The sequence below is a fragment of the Puma concolor genome, chromosome E3, assembly GCF_028749965.1.
Source record: "Puma concolor isolate L17-30 chromosome E3, mPumCon1.1.hap2, whole genome shotgun sequence".
In the NCBI taxonomy this organism is placed as follows: domain Eukaryota; kingdom Metazoa; phylum Chordata; class Mammalia; order Carnivora; family Felidae; genus Puma; species Puma concolor.
Window position 1 is genome coordinate 5589519 of NC_141682.1, and position 15924 is coordinate 5605442.

At 50.8% G+C, this 15924-nt stretch overlaps 2 protein-coding genes across 7 annotated transcripts in view; both read left to right on the forward strand.

Moving 5' to 3' along the window:
- Positions 1–12665, forward strand: part of PMS2 (PMS1 homolog 2, mismatch repair system component) — a 28324-nt gene extending 15659 nt beyond the window's left edge. For 3 of the 4 annotated variants that reach the window (XM_086692981.1, XM_086692980.1, XM_086692983.1), the window contains 5 exons: positions 621–1506; positions 6076–6243; positions 8724–8824; positions 9032–9201; positions 11972–12665. In XM_086692981.1, the coding sequence (XP_086549107.1) occupies positions 621–1506; positions 6076–6243; positions 8724–8824; positions 9032–9201; positions 11972–12115 (1469 nt within the window). In that variant the 3' untranslated portion in view covers positions 12116–12665. The remainder of the gene's footprint in view (positions 1–620; positions 1507–6075; positions 6244–8723; positions 8825–9031; positions 9202–11971) is intronic. The other variant, XM_086692982.1, reaches the window with a different exon arrangement.
- An 889-nt stretch (positions 12666–13554) lies between these two features.
- The window catches only part of RSPH10B (radial spoke head 10 homolog B), a 64303-nt gene continuing 61933 nt past the window's right edge, over positions 13555–15924 (forward strand). For 2 of the 3 annotated variants that reach the window (XM_086692986.1, XM_086692984.1), the window contains exons 1-2: positions 13555–13733; positions 15311–15652. In XM_086692986.1, coding sequence (XP_086549112.1) covers positions 15402–15652 — 251 coding nt within the window. In that variant the 5' untranslated portion in view covers positions 13555–13733; positions 15311–15401. The remainder of the gene's footprint in view (positions 13734–15310; positions 15653–15924) is intronic. The other variant, XM_086692985.1, reaches the window with a different exon arrangement.

Here is a 15924-nt window from a genome sequence, read left to right on the forward strand (position 1 = left end):
CTGTCTGTGGCTCTGGCGGGTGTGGGTGTGCCAGGAGCGCGATGCCAGGCCACAGGCCTCCACCTGCAGATGCGTCGTGTTTAGATTTAGGAGCTACTCCCAGAAGGTTTCCCAAAGCGACTGTACCGATTTCACTACCACCAGCAGTATTTACACCTTCCTTTTAAGCCTCATCTTTGCGAACTTTTGTCGATTGTTAACTTTTTGCCCATTCTGGTGATCGTACAGTAACATTGAAGTGTGGTTTCAATTTGTATGTCCCTTACGATTAACCATTGTTGTATGTTCTGTTAGCCATCTCTGGATCCCTACTTGTGTAAAACGTATCCTCTTTTTAAAAAAAATTTTTTTTAACGTTTGTTTATTTTTGAGAGAGAGAGAGAACGACAGAGCACGAGTGAGGGAGGGGCAGAGAGAGAGAGGGAGACACAGAATCCAAAGCAGGCTCCAGGCTCTGAGCTGTCAGCACAGAGGCCGACGCGGGGCTCGAACTCATGAACCACGAGATCATGCCCTGAGCCGAAGTCGCCTGCTTAACTGACTGAGCCCCCCAGGTGTCCCCAGCTCTTTCTCCACTTCAGTGCAGCCCCTGATACTCTCCTCTGCTCCTATCTACTCAGGTAACTTAATAAAAAAGCATTCGGCAGAAATGGAGAAGCCCGTGCCAGACAAACAGGATGATCCCGCTTCGTTAAGGACTGGAGGAGAAGCGAAGAGGGCAGTGACCATTTCCAGACTGAGAGAGACCTTTTCTCTTCAGCACACGACAAAGACCACGTCTCAGGGCCCAAACACCACCGAACCGAGACGGATTTCTCCGAGACAGAAGAGACACGTCCAGTGTTCTGGAGCTCCAGACTCCCCGTGTTTCCAGAAGTGCGCCTCGGGCGCAGGCTCGTCCGGCCCTGGCGGGGAGGCGATGCGTTCGCGCGGGGGCCCCTGTGACCGCAGGGACGGAGCGGAGACGGAGCAGGACTCGGGGCACAGCCGCACTTCGGCCGGCCCGCGGGAAGGGCCCGGCACCCCAGCAACGGGCGGTCGGTCCGGTGGTGTCTGTGCAGCAAACTCCCCTGAGGACAGGTTTTCACAGGGAAATGCGGAAGCTTCTGAGAAGTTGCCTGAACTTGACCGTCGCCCTGCAGACACGGAGCGCAGTTCCAATCACGAGGACGGTGGACGTCAACATAGGGTCTCGCCTCCGCCCGTAGATGCGTCCTCCCCAAGCACACGGCGTTTCAAAAAAGACGGCATTCCTTTGAATCCTGACGTCCCCCAAGGGTTGGTGACTGCGCAGAACGCGTCAGCGTCTCAGGTCGACGTGGCTGTTAAAATCAGTAAGAAAGTAGTGCCCCTGGCCTTTTCCATGCGGTCTTTAGCGGCACGAATAAAGCAGTTACGTCACCAAGAAAGGCCACAAGAAGGCGAACAGAATTACAGGAAGTTCAGGGCAAAGATCTGCCCCGGAGAAAACCAAGCCGCCGAAGATGAACTGAGAAAGGAGATAAGGTAACGTTCTTTCATAGGATGAGCTGCTGGGAGGGGACGAGGCTGGTCCTTCCAGGCCCTGGTTTTGCTCCTCTGGCTGTCAGGACGGTCCTCCCTGGGGGCCTTCTCTGCACCACAGACGTGACATCTCCTGATGTCACACTTTCCCAAGCTTCTGTCTCCCCCTCTCCCAGCCCCCCTTTCTCTCTGCCTTCTCTGTGCTCCTCGAAGATTCTAATTTGGGAGTCTGTTTCCACTCTGTGGATTGCTCATTAGCCCTACCGGTGCATCCTTGGTGATGCTGTTTCCACTCGCTACGTTTTCATTGCCCCTCATATGCATCAAATTAATTTTCTTTAAAGAGCTCTTTCTCGGTGAAACCTTTCAAGAATTGTTTCCTTAGATTTTCTTAGCACATCCTGTCCATTGAGTTCAAATTAATCAGGGCCTCCTCAACCCCGATCTCATTCCTCTTCCCCCAGGTTTCACAGTGACTCCTCCCTGCACTGAATCCATGGAGGTTTTAGTGGACATTACTATTTCCCATGATTCATTAAAAAAATTTTTTTTTAATGTTTATTTATTTTTGAGAGAGAGAGACACAGAGTACGAGCAGGGGAGGGCCAGAGAGGGGGACACAGAATCTGAAGCAGGCTCCAGGCTCCGAGCTGTCAGCACAGAGCCCGACATGGGGCTCAAACCCATGAACAGTGAGATCGTGACCTGAGCTGAAGTTGGACGCTTAACTGACTGAGCCACCTAGGGACCCCTCCCATGATTCATTTTAATGCATATTAGGAAAAATTATAATTTATTATCAAACTTGCGATTTCCAGAAGATTGTGTAGGGTAGGGTTAAGGAAAAAAGAAAGTCAATTTCAAGAAAACTGTTAATACTGATAACAGAAAACACTGGTCACCACCACTTTCTTGACAGTAATCACGTACAACATTGTAACTTCTAAAAACGATGACTTCTCTTGAAATATTTAACTTTGAGGGGCGCCTGGGTGGCGCAGTCGGTTAAGCGTCCGACTTCAGCCAGGTCACGATCTCGCGGTCCGTGAGTTCAAGCCCCGCGTCAGGCTCTGGGCTGATGGCTCAGAGCCTGGAGCCTGTTTCCGATTCTGTGTCTCCCTCTCTCTCTGCCCCTCCCCCATTCATGCTCTGTCTCTCTCTGTCCCAAAAATAAATAAACGTTAAAAAAAAAAAAAAAAAGAAATATTTAACTTTGATTTTTTTAAAAATTTTTTTAATGGTTATTCATTTTTGAGACAGAGACAGAGCATGAGCGGGGAAGGGGCAGAGAGAGGGAGACACAGAATCTGAAACAGGCTCCGGGCTCTGAGCTGTCAGCACAGAGCCTGACACAGGGCTCGAACTCACAGTTTGCGAGATCCTGACCTGAGCCGAAGTCGAGGCTCAACCGACTGAGCCACCCAGGCGCCCCTTAACTTTGATCTTTTTAAAGCATTGTATATGTTTTGTCTCAGTAGATACTGAAATGTGCTGTGTCCTATACACAGAGCACCAGTAATTATGTTGAAATTTTATGGCACTTTTGGTTTGGACTGCACAGGCTTTGCCTGATTTTGATAATCAGTTCTTCAACAGCAAGCGTTACATTAGATAATTCCCTTGATATTCATGGTGCCTAACATTGGGTAAGGTTTTTAGGAAATAGTTCATTTATTTACTTTTTCCAAAAGTTTACTTATTTTGAGAGACAGAGAAAGAGAGCACAAGCAGGGGAGGAGCAGAGAGAGAGAGAGAGAGAGAGTCCCAAGCACTGATGGTGTGGAGCCTGTTGCGGGGCCTGAAGATCATGACCTGAATCGAAAATCACTAGTTGGGTGCTTAACTGACTGAGCCACTCAGGCACCATAGGAAATAGTTCCTTTAAATTGTGTGTGATAAAGGGGGGGGTGAACATCTTTGGGTGGGGTCTGGGGCCTGTGAACGCTCAGGGACACAGTGAAGAGCTGGGCTCCTGGCTTACATGCACGATCATGGAACACGTGCTTGATGGAGAAAGACCTGTAAGGTGCCCAAAAGGCAAAGTAATTATGCTTTCTCTTTGGGTTCTTTTTTTTTTTTTTTTTTTTTTGAGAGAGAGAGAGAGAGAGCACACATGAATGGAGGGTGGGGAGGGGGCAGAAAGAAAGAGATAGAATTGCAAGCAGGCTCCAGGCTCAGCACAGAGTCTGACTCGGGGCTCGATCTCACAGACCGTCAGATCATGACCTGAACTGATATCAGTAGTCGGACGCTCAACTGACTGAGCCCCCCCAGGCATCTGACTCTGGATGCTTTTAGCCTTCTCAGCGAGTGAAATCAACTGTAATTTTTAAAAGCAGTGATTTTAATTCAACAAATATTCATCGATCCCATGTTATGGTAGTTCTCGAATTTGGGGAACACAAAAAAACCGCTTAGGATGCTTGTTCAGAAAGCAGAACCCGTGGTCAGCCTCTGGAGATTCTATTTCAGTAGATGCGGTAGATCGTGGGTGTGGAGCCCAGGAATCTGCATTTTTGCCAGGTACCCCAAGTGCTCCCTTTGAGAAACGCTGATCTACAGTGGGCCTGGCATTGGCATCTGGCCTTCGGTGCACGGCTGCTGAAACGCCTTTTGTTCTGAGCTATCCTGCCGATGATTTTCCTGAGACATGTCCAGAGCGGAAGATGAGGCAGTAATTGAAATACCGTGGTAGCATTTACCAGCTTTTGTGTTTCTATTTTGAGTTATAACCAAAGAGAGCAAGTCGTACAGTTTGGTTTCTTCTTCGTTGTTTGAGCCTGATGCTACTTTTTAAGTTTACGGTGGGAGGTACACCTGCAGAGACAGAATGCTTGTGTCTTCAGGCCGGTACAAGTTCTTCCCACGGGGACTCTATCTGGGGAACCAGAGCCAGGGACTTGGTGTTGGTGCTGCTTACAGGTGTGTTGCGTCTCAGTTGGAATCCACTGTAGGCTCCTTACTTTGCAATCTCTGAGGCTGGACCATGTGAGCATCTCTGCTGGTGCACTTCTAGACTTTGTCAGTAGGGGGAGGTAGAGGGACGCCGCGAGAAAGCACAGGAGCCCGGCCTCTCCTTCCTTCTGGCTGCCCAGGTCTTTTCCTCCTACAAGGCAGCTGCCAGCAGGAGGCCCAGCATTGCTCACTCTGTTTGCTACCCCTGTGTTTCTTAGCTAAGTAGTTAATTACCTTCTACTAGTTTACCATACCTGGTTATGAATTTCCTCTGTTCAAATCGCTGGTGTGGTTTTTGTGTCTTGATTGGACTCTGACACGAAATTACTACCAGGGAATGGTCCCAGGAGACGCATCCTCACAGACAGGGTTTGGGGATTCGTTTGGTCCTGACCTTGGACTTGAGCTCAGTGTGAGCTCCTTGCCAATAGAAAATGGGAGCTTAGTAATCCATGGCACACGGAGGTGTTGCTGTCAGACCATCACCCGCGGTTGACTGTGGCAGAGCTCCAAGCAGAGCAAGTCCCACGGGAGCCCAGGTGGGTGCTGTGGTGTGGAAGGGATCTTCCTCGCTGCTCTGGAGCACTCACAGAAAGAAAGGACCATCTCAGGTCTCAGCTCGAGTCCCGTCTGAACACCACAGGGCTGATCCTCATGAAAACCCATTTTCACAAAATTTGGTTGTGTGGGGTACAGAATGGCAATGTTGTTTTCTCACGTGAAGATCTGTGGCGGTATCTGTCTTGTCTGCACTGACGCACATAGTCCTGAATGGAATTGGATTTTGAAGCCACCCACCAAAGGACCCGTCCGTGAGCTTGGCAGATGTTAGAAGGATTGATACCCAGGATTAGTGAAAAGGCACTTTTACACACTTAACAAATCCAGGGATTTATCGTACAGAAATACCCCTAGAATAGAGTGGATTTCTGTCCATGAACGTTTGCTGCAGCATCGTTTGCGTTACTCAAAATGAAAACATCCGAAAGTCGTTCAGTAGAGGATTTGTCGGACAGGTTATGGTACGTGCTCGCAGTGAGCTCCCGTACGGCCACTAGAAAGAATGAAGGAGATCTACATGAATGGGTCTGAAAAAGCACTGAAGATGCCTTGTTAAGGGAGGGGCGTAGAACGGCCTGAAGAATGATTCCATTTTTGGGTTTTTTTATATTTATTATGAGAGAGAGATAGCAAGCGGGAGAGGGGCAGAGGGAGGGAGACCCAGAATGCCAAAGCGGGCCCCACAATGTCAGCGCAGAGCCCGATGCGGGTCTTGAACTCACGAACCCTGAGATCATGACCTGAGCCTAAATCAAGAGTTGGACGCTTAAGTGACCCAGCCACCCAGGCACGCCCGGTTTTTTTTGTTTTGTTTTTAATATGTAAACAAAGGTCGGGGAACATACACACCAAATGAACAGTAGTTACTGATGCCATCTCTGGGGAGCTGGATGAACGAATGAATAACTAATGTTACCTTTAAAAGCGGGATTATTAGGGACTTTCTCTAGTTTATGTTTCTGTATTGTTCATTTTCCTGTTACAGTCTCTTTTATAATCAGAAAAGTAATCTTTTAAAAATCACAATGTCTCATAACGAACATTTTCCACATGCAGTAAAACGATGTTTGCAGACATGGAGATCATTGGTCAGTTTAACTTGGGATTTATAATCACCAAACTCAATGCAGATATCTTCATAGTGGACCAGCATGCCACGGATGAGAAGTACAACTTTGAGATGCTCCAGCAGCACACGGCCCTCCAGGGTCAAAGGCTTATCGCGTAAGTTCTTTCTGGTGTTCAGAATCTTCCGTGTTCTTGCACCCCTAAAGCTTAAGACCCGAGAGTGTATACGTACGTGTGTGTGTGTGTCTCTTTTTTATCCACAAGCGTCCCTGTGGCCGATTCTTATGCATGTCACATAGCAGTCGTCACTGCCATCTCTTGAGTCCTTACTCTGTGCCAGGCACTGTTGAAACCATTGGCACGCGTTAATTCATTTAGTCTTCCCAAACCTACAAAGTGGCTGCAGTTACCATCAGCACTTCACAGGTGATAAAATGGAGGCTCCCGGACGCAGAGGTTAGGTGACTTTCCCAAGTTCACACAGCTAATGTTCTTTATTTATCAAGCCCTTTACCTCTTCCGGTTGGCCAGAAAATCTGACGAAGGCCAGTTTATAGTACGTAACGTGTCTGTTTATAGCACATAGAACTTAGGTGTGCAGAAGGGTGGCGCTGCCTGTGTGTCTGTCCTCAGCTAGCATAGATCAAGTTCAGTGATTGGTCACGACAGAGCTTGGTATTTGTCTCTCCTTTGCCAATGCCTGTTTTAGGCTGACCGCTTTACAAGGTGGTGGGATGGTGTATCATGTAGACCAGAAGTCTTTTCTTAAGCCAAGTGATAGGAAGAGGTCATGGATTTTCATTTGGGAAGTTCAGCGACATAGAGAAATACACTGAGATCCCAGTAGGAGTAAATCCTGGCACGAACAAACAGTCACTCAGCTTGGGAGGAAGCACCGAGTTTACGAAGTAGTCTCTTTCCTATGGAATGGTTGAATTCACTTACTTTCAGTAGGTATTAATGGTAATGGAAAAGACATTTATTTTTTAGTTTTTTTAACGTTTGTTTATTTTTGAGAGAGAGAGAGAGAGACAGAACGTGAGTGGGGAAGGGCAGAAAGAGAGGGAGACACAGAATCTGAAGCAGGCTCCAGGCTCTGAGCTGCCAGCACAGAGCCCTAGGTGGGGCTCGACCTCATGAACTGTGAATTCATGACCTGAGCTGAAGTTGGACACTTGACTGACTGAGCCACTCAGGTGCCCAGTGTAAAGACATTTAATAAGCTACTTTCTCATACTGGATTCTTCCTGCCTCTTTCACAGAGGTCTTTTATTTTTTAGCCATTTTGCATAAATAGGGTCTCGCTTGTGACATTTCAGGTTGCCCCAGGTAGTCACAGATCACTTGGGGTCCCAGGTGGCCCATGCTCCAAGGATAAAGACCACAGGTCCTTCCTTTCCTACCAGGCCCTGCGTGGTCTGGCCCTCCCTCGGTCCTTCCTCTTGGTTCTCCATGCTTGAGCCACCTGGCCATCTCCTTCTCAGGCCGTTGACAGACCTGATGAATTCCTACCTGGTCATTAAGGAGAATGAAGTAGATCTTTTGTACGTGGCTCTGGGAACATCAGTGGGCCATCCTCGGGCCTTTGCACAGACTTGTCCCTGCCTAGAATGCTTGTCCCTGTGCTCACCCATCCATCCATTGGCTGATAACGGGCGCTCACCCCAGCTCTCAGCTCAGAGGTCCCTTCCTCAGGGACACCGTCCTTGACTCCTATCTCCAGGCCCATCTGACTTGCTCTAGCTCTTACGGCGCTGGGCGCCTCTGCCTCCTGATTGGCAGTGTACTTTGTAATTACAGTTTGTGTGACTGCCTGTTCAGTGTCGTTCTTCCCCACTGGTCTCTTACTCCATGTCCATCCTTTCTCCTGCCCTTATCAGTTCCGACTGCTTAAGCACTCGCTGAACCAGGAGGACCGGTGGACAGATTGCTACGTGGACAGATGGCGCGGTCAATGATGCAGGCTCGGAAGGGGCGGGATAGCAAAACAGATGCTCTGTGTTCTGCTTTCCGATGCCTGTGATGACCCAGCCGAGCTTTTCACACGGTCTGTGTCGCAGGAAGGAAAAATAGCATTTTTATGTTGTATTGTTGTCTTTAAGGAGTGGATTGAGAGAAACATGGGGTCACTGGGATGGGGTGGCAGGCTGAGGAAAAGCCAGCTGCTTTGGTGGTCATTTGAACTTAAAAAAAAAAAAAAAAGAAAATTAACGGGAAATTCTCAGGCAGTTACGTGACAGGAAAGGCACACGGCTGAACAAAGCGTTGTCGCTGACCTGGCTTTTTGAAAGGAATTCAAAGAAGCACTTATTGGCTTTTTTTTTTTTTTTTTTTAATTTTTTTTTTTCAACTTTTTTTTATTTATTTTTGGGACAGAGAGAGACAGAGCATGAACGGGCAAGGGGCAGAGAGAGAGGGAGACACAGAATCAGAAACAGGCTCCAGGCTCTGAGCCATCAGCCCAGAGCCCGACGCGGGGCTCGAACTCACGGACCGCGAGATCGTGACCTGGCTGAAGTCGGACGCTTAACCGACTGTGCCACCCAGGCGCCCCTTATTGGCTTTGTTTCATTTCTGCTTTACGGCTAAATGTTTGACTTCGAGACTGGGTTTGAATCTCTTCTCTGTTTTTTCAGACCCCAGACTCTCCACTTAACTGCTGTCAATGAAGCTATCCTAATAGAAAATCTGGAAATATTCAGAAAGAATGGCTTCGATTTTGTTATCGACGAAGGGGGTGAGTGACGACGATGACGGGATTGTCCTGTCAGAGCCGGGAACGGTCTTTGAGGTGCCCTAGATAAGTATATTTTATCAGAGATGGACACGGTTCCCCCAGAAAGGATTTTGCCTCTGCCCTGTGTTTCAGTGTTTGTTACACACAGGCGTCAAATGAAACGTACTTTTCGAATCGTGGACCCTTCCCCAAATTTTATTCTTCCAGCTCCAGTCACTGAAAGGGCGAAGTTGATTTCCTTGCCAACCAGTAAAAACTGGACCTTCGGACCTCAGGACATCGATGAACTGATCTTCATGCTCAGTGACAGCCCTGGGGTCATGTGTCGGCCTTCCCGTGTCAGACAGATGTTTGCCTCCAGAGCCTGTCGAAAGTCTGTAAGTCAACGACGCTCTTCTTCCAGGGCCCGGAGGGTCTGTTCGGGCCGGTGGTGGCACGAGTTCTACAGGCCAGCTGCTGACCAGGCAGCGCCGTCGACTGTGGCCGCGACTGCCACGGGTCATCGTGTGTAATACGGCCACATCCTACTCTGCCAGTGTGATGTGCGAGCTGGGCGAGTCTGCCTTATCTCTGGCCTCTAACCCGTAATCGCTGTGACGTTTCCCCGCCGCCGCTCAGCCTGTCCTGGAGGTGGTGGCGGTGGTGGGTCATCAGCCTGATGTCAGAGCGAAGCAGGTGCATCTGGATCACCTGACCCCTGGGAGCAGCTGGGATGCCCTTCCTTCATCAGAGGCTCCACCCAGGTGCCGCCCAAGACACAGAGGGGACAAGGCAGATGAGGTCCCCCCCTCTTTGTGGAGTTTAAGGTTTCGTGGGGAGGAAGAGACTTAAGTCAAAGTAGTAACTTCTGATACCAGTAGGCCCAGAAAAGAAGTTAAAACAGTATGGGGACAGGGAGTGGCCTCGGCTCCCGGTCGAGCAGCTGAGATTGGGAGGCAGGGAAGGGCCATGTGAGGAGGACGCATCTGGGCTGACGCCTGGAAGGGGCATGGAGCCCCTCGGGGAAGAGCTCTCCTAGTAGAAGAAACAGCAGGTGCACAGACGGGGCAGGGGGGAGCGTGTGAGCCAAGCCAGAGGCGGCCTGTCCTGGAGGGGGTCCCGGATGTGAGCCGAGCAGCGTCGGGACCCACACGGGGTCTTGCGATCCTGGTGGGAACCGGGGAGCTCGTGCGGAGGGCTGGAAGGGCTGAGGCGCAGGCTGTCGTGGGGGCACCCGAACTTCCAGAACAAGGCGGCGGGGAAGCAGCAGCTTGCTCGCAGTTGGGGGGGGTGGGAGGCATAAAAGCTGATTTGGACGTGTGGTATTTGAGGCCCCATGAGGCTGTAAGTGCAGGGGTCTGGAAAACGGTCAGGTTAATGAATCCGAGCTCGGGGAAATGTCAGTCGGGGAGCAAAGTTCAGGGGCACTGTGCAGCCTGGGGATTGGATGAAGTTCGGGGAGGGGTGAGGGGAGGATCTGACTTCCGGCCACAGGTATTTCTTTGATGAAGACAGTGTTGGTGCCCCCACCCCGGGGTCGGTGAGCAAGAGGCAGGGCAGACTGGCCTGGGCCGGTGGCCAGGCGGTTTAGAGTGTCCTGCCTTAAGGTGCCACACGGACTCGGGGAGCCACAGGCTGCCCTGCCCTCCCCACCCTGGCGGGGCCGCCGCACTGTGGCTCTTCGTCCTCCCGTCAGCACAGCTGCTGACCGTTGTGGGTGATCCTCTGCCGCACCCCGTGGGCCTGTGCCCTGCCAGCCCCTCAGCCCCTTCTGCTCGCTTGGCTCCTGCCACACGGCCACGTGCCACGTCCCCAGCCACACCAGCCTTCCTCCCACCCGAAGCCCTTTGCGCTTGCCCGCCTCGCATGCCGCCTTCACACACCCGCCCAACTCCCTCCAGCCCTGGGCTCTCCCAGGTCCCCCACGGAAGTGGGCTTTCCCGGGCGCCATCCCCCCGCCCTCCCTGGGTGACACCTGTTTCTCTGTTGACTTGTCTGGGGTCTGTCCGCCCCAGTGAGGTGGAGCACCCCACGCACGCTGCCTCTGGGGCTATGCGTGGCACAAGGAAGAAGGAAGGTGACACACGTCTCAGGTTTGTTGTCTCACACCACCTCTCCTGGTTTCTCAGGGGCACTGATTTCCAGTGCTTGCTGGGGGGCCCGCTCACCTGCACGGAGAGTTCAGCTAGAGATGAGCTGAGTGCTGTTTCATCAAGAGGAGGCAGGGACAGGAGCCTGAAGGGAGGGCGAGTGAGACGGGCAGTATCTGGGGAGGGAGGACCCAGGCAGAGGGCATGGCCAGCACCAAGGTCCCAAGGTAGGTGCTTGTGTAGTGCACCTGTGCGAGAGGAAAGGGGCAGGTGCCTTGGCTGCCTGTGGCTCAGTCAGTCGGTTAAGCGTCCCCCTTCGGCTGAGGTCATGATCTCACAGTTTGTGGGTTCGAGCCCCACGTCAGGCTCTGTGCTGACAGCTCAGAGCCTGGATCCTCCTTCAGATTCTGTGTCTCCCTCTCTCTCTGCCCCTCCCCTGCTCGCACTGTCTCTCTCTCTCTCTCTCTCTCTCTCTCTCTCTCTCTCCCTCTCCCTCTCCCTCTCCCTCTCCTCTCAAAAATAAAATAGAAACATTAAAAAAATTAAAAAAGGAAAGGGGGTGCCGGTGTGCTGGAGAGGGGCAGGGAGGGATGCGCTCTAGCAGACGCAGGCACAAGGCCAATGAGGGGCCAAATCCACCGATGCACGTGGGCTTTTACCCAGGTGATCAGCGAGCGCTGGCAATGTGATCTGACAGCTTTTGAAAGGAATCCCTGGCCGCTGAGTGGAGAACAGGTGGAGGGGGAAAGCGGGGAGGTCTTCAGAGGCCCTGTGATTGCCAAGGTGACAGGTCTGGGCGGTGGGAGGGCCGCTGAGACTGGTTGCATCCTGGACAGGTGTGGTCAATGTCTGTAACAGAGGTGTGTTGCCGTAAAGGAGCCACGGAAGGGCTGGATTTCACAAAGCGGAGGGGGCCTGAGATATCAGCGGGTAGGGTTCCTCAGAGGAAGATTTTTCAGGGACCGCTGTTTTGAATAGTCATCGTGTCCATCCTCGTTCCAGAGAAAAATGTTGCTGGAGAGGTGCTCTTGTACCCAAAGCCTTTGTAAAACTTGGAACCGTTGTGTCTCCTACTCAGGTGATGATTGGAACCGCCCTAAACACAAGTGAGATGAAGAAACTGATCACCCACATGGGTGAGATGGACCATCCCTGGAACTGTCCCCACGGAAGGCCGACCATGAGACACATTGCCAACCTGGATTTCATTTCTCAAAAGTGACAACATCTCTCGCTTTCTAGAATTGTACGTTTTATTGCAGATTTTTCCTTTTCCAAAGCAGGGTTTTAACGAGTCAGCTTGTTGCCAAATAAACCTGTTTGAAAAAAAAAGAAAATGACCAGATCCACTAGAAATGATCTTGAAAACCTTGTCAAACCACGCGGAGCAGTGCTTGCACCGGCTTTTGTCCCGCACCAGAATGTGTGTGCGCACGTACAGGCAAGAAGAGCATGTCTTACAGAAACAGGACGAACGCTTCGAAAGCCACCTGGGCCTCTGCTGCTGTGGCCTGAGGTATCTTAGTCAGCAACTTTCAGCCCGTAGTATGATTAAATTCATAATGGCTTTATTTCATATAATTACGGTCCTTTTGGGTTCGGGGTTGTCCACCCGAATGCACATTAAATTAAAAAAAAAAAAAAAAAAACCAAGAGAGATTCTCTGCCCAGCTGGAGGAAAATGGCCAAGTGGGGCCTGGGGTCACTATTTTTAAATGTTCCCCGGCAAACGTTCGTAGGCAAGGGGAAATAAAAGATTGACTTTTCTGTAACTTTAATGCTGTGATGTGGTTTTTTGGGGTGGGAATCGCAAGATGTTCCTGTTACTGGTCCTGAGAGCAGAAGCCCTGTTGTCAGATAACTTTTCGTGGAATCTCGTCCTGCCGGAGACGAAAGCAAGCCCCTGTGGACCCAGACGGCTGTGGGCTGTACAGTGACCAGTGTGGCCTCCCCCCCTACTCAGCTTCTATTTGCAAACTTAGAATTCCTTAGACGTATTGAAATAATCGAGTAATTATTGTCCTAAGTGCCTATGCTGTGGTGCCCTCCTACAGGATCTCATTTAATAGTTGCAGGAACTCTACAAATGGGGGTCTTAGGCAACCCCCCTTCCCTCACCGCTGTGTCCTAATCCGAGAGCCCTCAAATACGTGACCCAAGTGGCCAGAGGGGCTCTGAAGATGTGGTTGAGGGGAGGGTCATGAAGCGGGGCACGATCCTGGATTGGCCGGGTGGGCCCAATCTACCCCGTGACTTAAAAATTGGAGAACCTTTCTCAGCTGATACCGAGGATGTAGGAAGGCCGCGTCGAGAAACTGGAAAAACAAAGAGATTCTCCTCTGGAGCCACCGAAGGAACCAGTCCTGCTGGACTCCTAACTTAAAATCGTAAGATGATAAACTCGTGTTGCTTTAAGCCACTAAGTTTGGAGTAATTTGTTTACGGCAGTGGGAGCCGCCTGGATTCCTGTGTTATGGTGAAGATAAACGCTGCGAGGCCACGCGGCAATTAACAGAGCTGGGAAAACCTGCGTCAGGTGCGTCCAGCTCCAGGTTGCCACCTGGACTTCTGGACCAGAGGGGCCGAGCCTTGTGGCTCAGCGGCTTCTCGGCCGGCGGTCCCTTTAAGGGCGGGGCGGGGCCTGTGGTTGCCTGGAGACCAGCCTCGGTCGGGACGCTCCGCAGTCGCCGCACGATCTCTGCCTCCTCCTGGCTGCGCCCCTCCGGAGACCGGAGCCGGGTGGGCGCCCCGCCGGTGGTCCTGCGTGCGCCGCGGCCGACTTCCCGGTCAGGTCCGGCTCTTCCTCCGCCGGGCGGACGCGGCCCCCAGGACCTGAGCAGGTGCGGTGGGCAGGAGTTGCGGGGAGCCCCAAGCTCAGAGAATGCGCGCCCCTTTTGTGCTGCCTCAGGAAGGAATAAATCGCCAGGGTAAAAGGGCCTCAAGCCAGGGGGACCAGAATATAAACAAAAGTTACTGGGAAACAGGTCTCGAGGAAGGAGATGGGCCTTAGTTGTAGTGAAGATTTCACCCAGAGACCGCAAACCTATCTGTAGCAAAGGCTCACCTGGGCTTCCCTGGGCTAGGGGCTGGAGGGAGTAATGGGGTTTGAAGGGCAAGAAAAGCGGGATCATGTTGGTGAGAGCAAAGCCTAGGGGTGTCGGTGACTGGCAGGTGGGGTGTCCAGAGGATGCCATCCAAGCAGAGGATGTGGGGGTGTCCCCTTGGATCCCTCAGGGTGTGAGGAGGGACCAGACCTTGCCCCGCACCCCAGGACTCATCTGGGTATATTGTTTGTTGCACTGGGATGTTTTCAATGAGGCCAGTTTGGGAGGCCATGAAAACTGTGGCTTTGGGGACCTGCCCGTCAGCTCCGTGACCTTGGGCAAACGTCACACGGCTCCTTTTCTGGCATGGGAGGCACTCAGTCTGGCATATGGAGTGGGCAGCCCAAGATTTCAAGTTCAAACACAGGGAAGTGACACAATAATCACAACATCATTGATAGTGTGCTGTATCCCACACTTCAGAGGTTTTCTGTGCATCATTTCATATAATTCTTACAAATGAGTCAAGGCCCTGTTTTTTCTGTTTGGTATCTGAAGCAGATGGAATTTAACCTGCTTAAGGACACACAGCTGGTGAGGAGCAGTGCAGGAACCTGAACACAGCTCTTGAGCACTTTACCATGCAGATATAGATATAGATATTAGTTTACCTATTTTTTCAGAGAGGGAGAGAATCCCAAGCAGGCTCCCCAACTATCAGCACAGAGCCAGACGTGGGGCTCGAACCCATGAACCACAAGGTCATGACCCAAGCAGAAATCAAGAGTCAGATGCTTAACTGATTAAGCCACCCAATCGCCCCTCCATGCAGACGTATTAAGAGATGGGCTTTCAAAGTAGGCATTGCCAGCATGTAAGACATTAAGGGTTAAGTAGCCATTTTTTAATGTATCGGGTTCCCTTCTTGCTGGAACACTATTTGAAAAGAAATGGTAGGCAGTGTTTCCAGTTTTTAAAATTTTAGGAATGGGGTGCCTGGGTGGCTCAGTCAAACGACCGACTTCGGCTCTGATCATGATCTCGCAGTTCGTGGGTTCCAGCCCTGAGTCGGGCTCTGTGCTGACAGCTCAGAGCCTGGAGCCTGCTTCGGATTCTGTGTCTCCCTGTCTCTCTGCCTCTCCCCTGCTCAGGCTCTGTTTCTCTCTCTCTCTCTCAAATACATAAACATTAAAAATAAAACAAAAAAAATTTAGGAACAACCAATGCGATATTTTTATAAACTGGTGATACTGGATAATCATAATTTTTCAAGCTTTAAAGAGGAGAATGATAATGACATTGGGTTGTAAAGCTAAAATTTTAGCTACGGATGAAACCCGCAAGTATGTAGAGCTACGATTTTTCTTTTTCAGATAAAACCGATCAACACTTTGAAACAAACAGCTCCCAACCGAAGGAATCATTTGATACTTACATATATAAACTTTAGGACTTCTAAAGACAATGGTGAAAGAAAAGAAAAGAGGGGACAAACGGGCGGATAAGTTTTCCCGCTCTCCCTCCACTGATAATCCAGACTTTTCCACACCAGACAGCAACGCTGCTAGACAAGAACTGTCCCCCAGGGCTGCCCCACCATTGGAAACGCATCTCAGTGAATCAGGGCTCAGAAAAGAGTCCAATGACGATGCCCAGCTGAATGAAGACGCCACTCAGTACGAAGAGCCCATTCTCACCAAACTCATAGTTGAAAGGTGAATTTGATGTGTTGCGTCTTCCGTGTTCCCCTTTCTAGTGTTTTCATGCTCTGTTCTCTCTCTCTCTGCAATCTCTTATTGTGGCTTTCCCTGTCACTCTCCTAGGTGACTGTAAAAGTCTGTGTCTTCAGCCCTGGTCTCTCTCCTGGAGTTTTATATTCAAATTTATAACTCCCTCCTGAACATCATCCAACCCGACTTCAAGCCCCCTGTGTCCAAAAGCAAAGACTGCAGGACTTGAAATAAGATCTGGATCGGAGTCCTGGCTC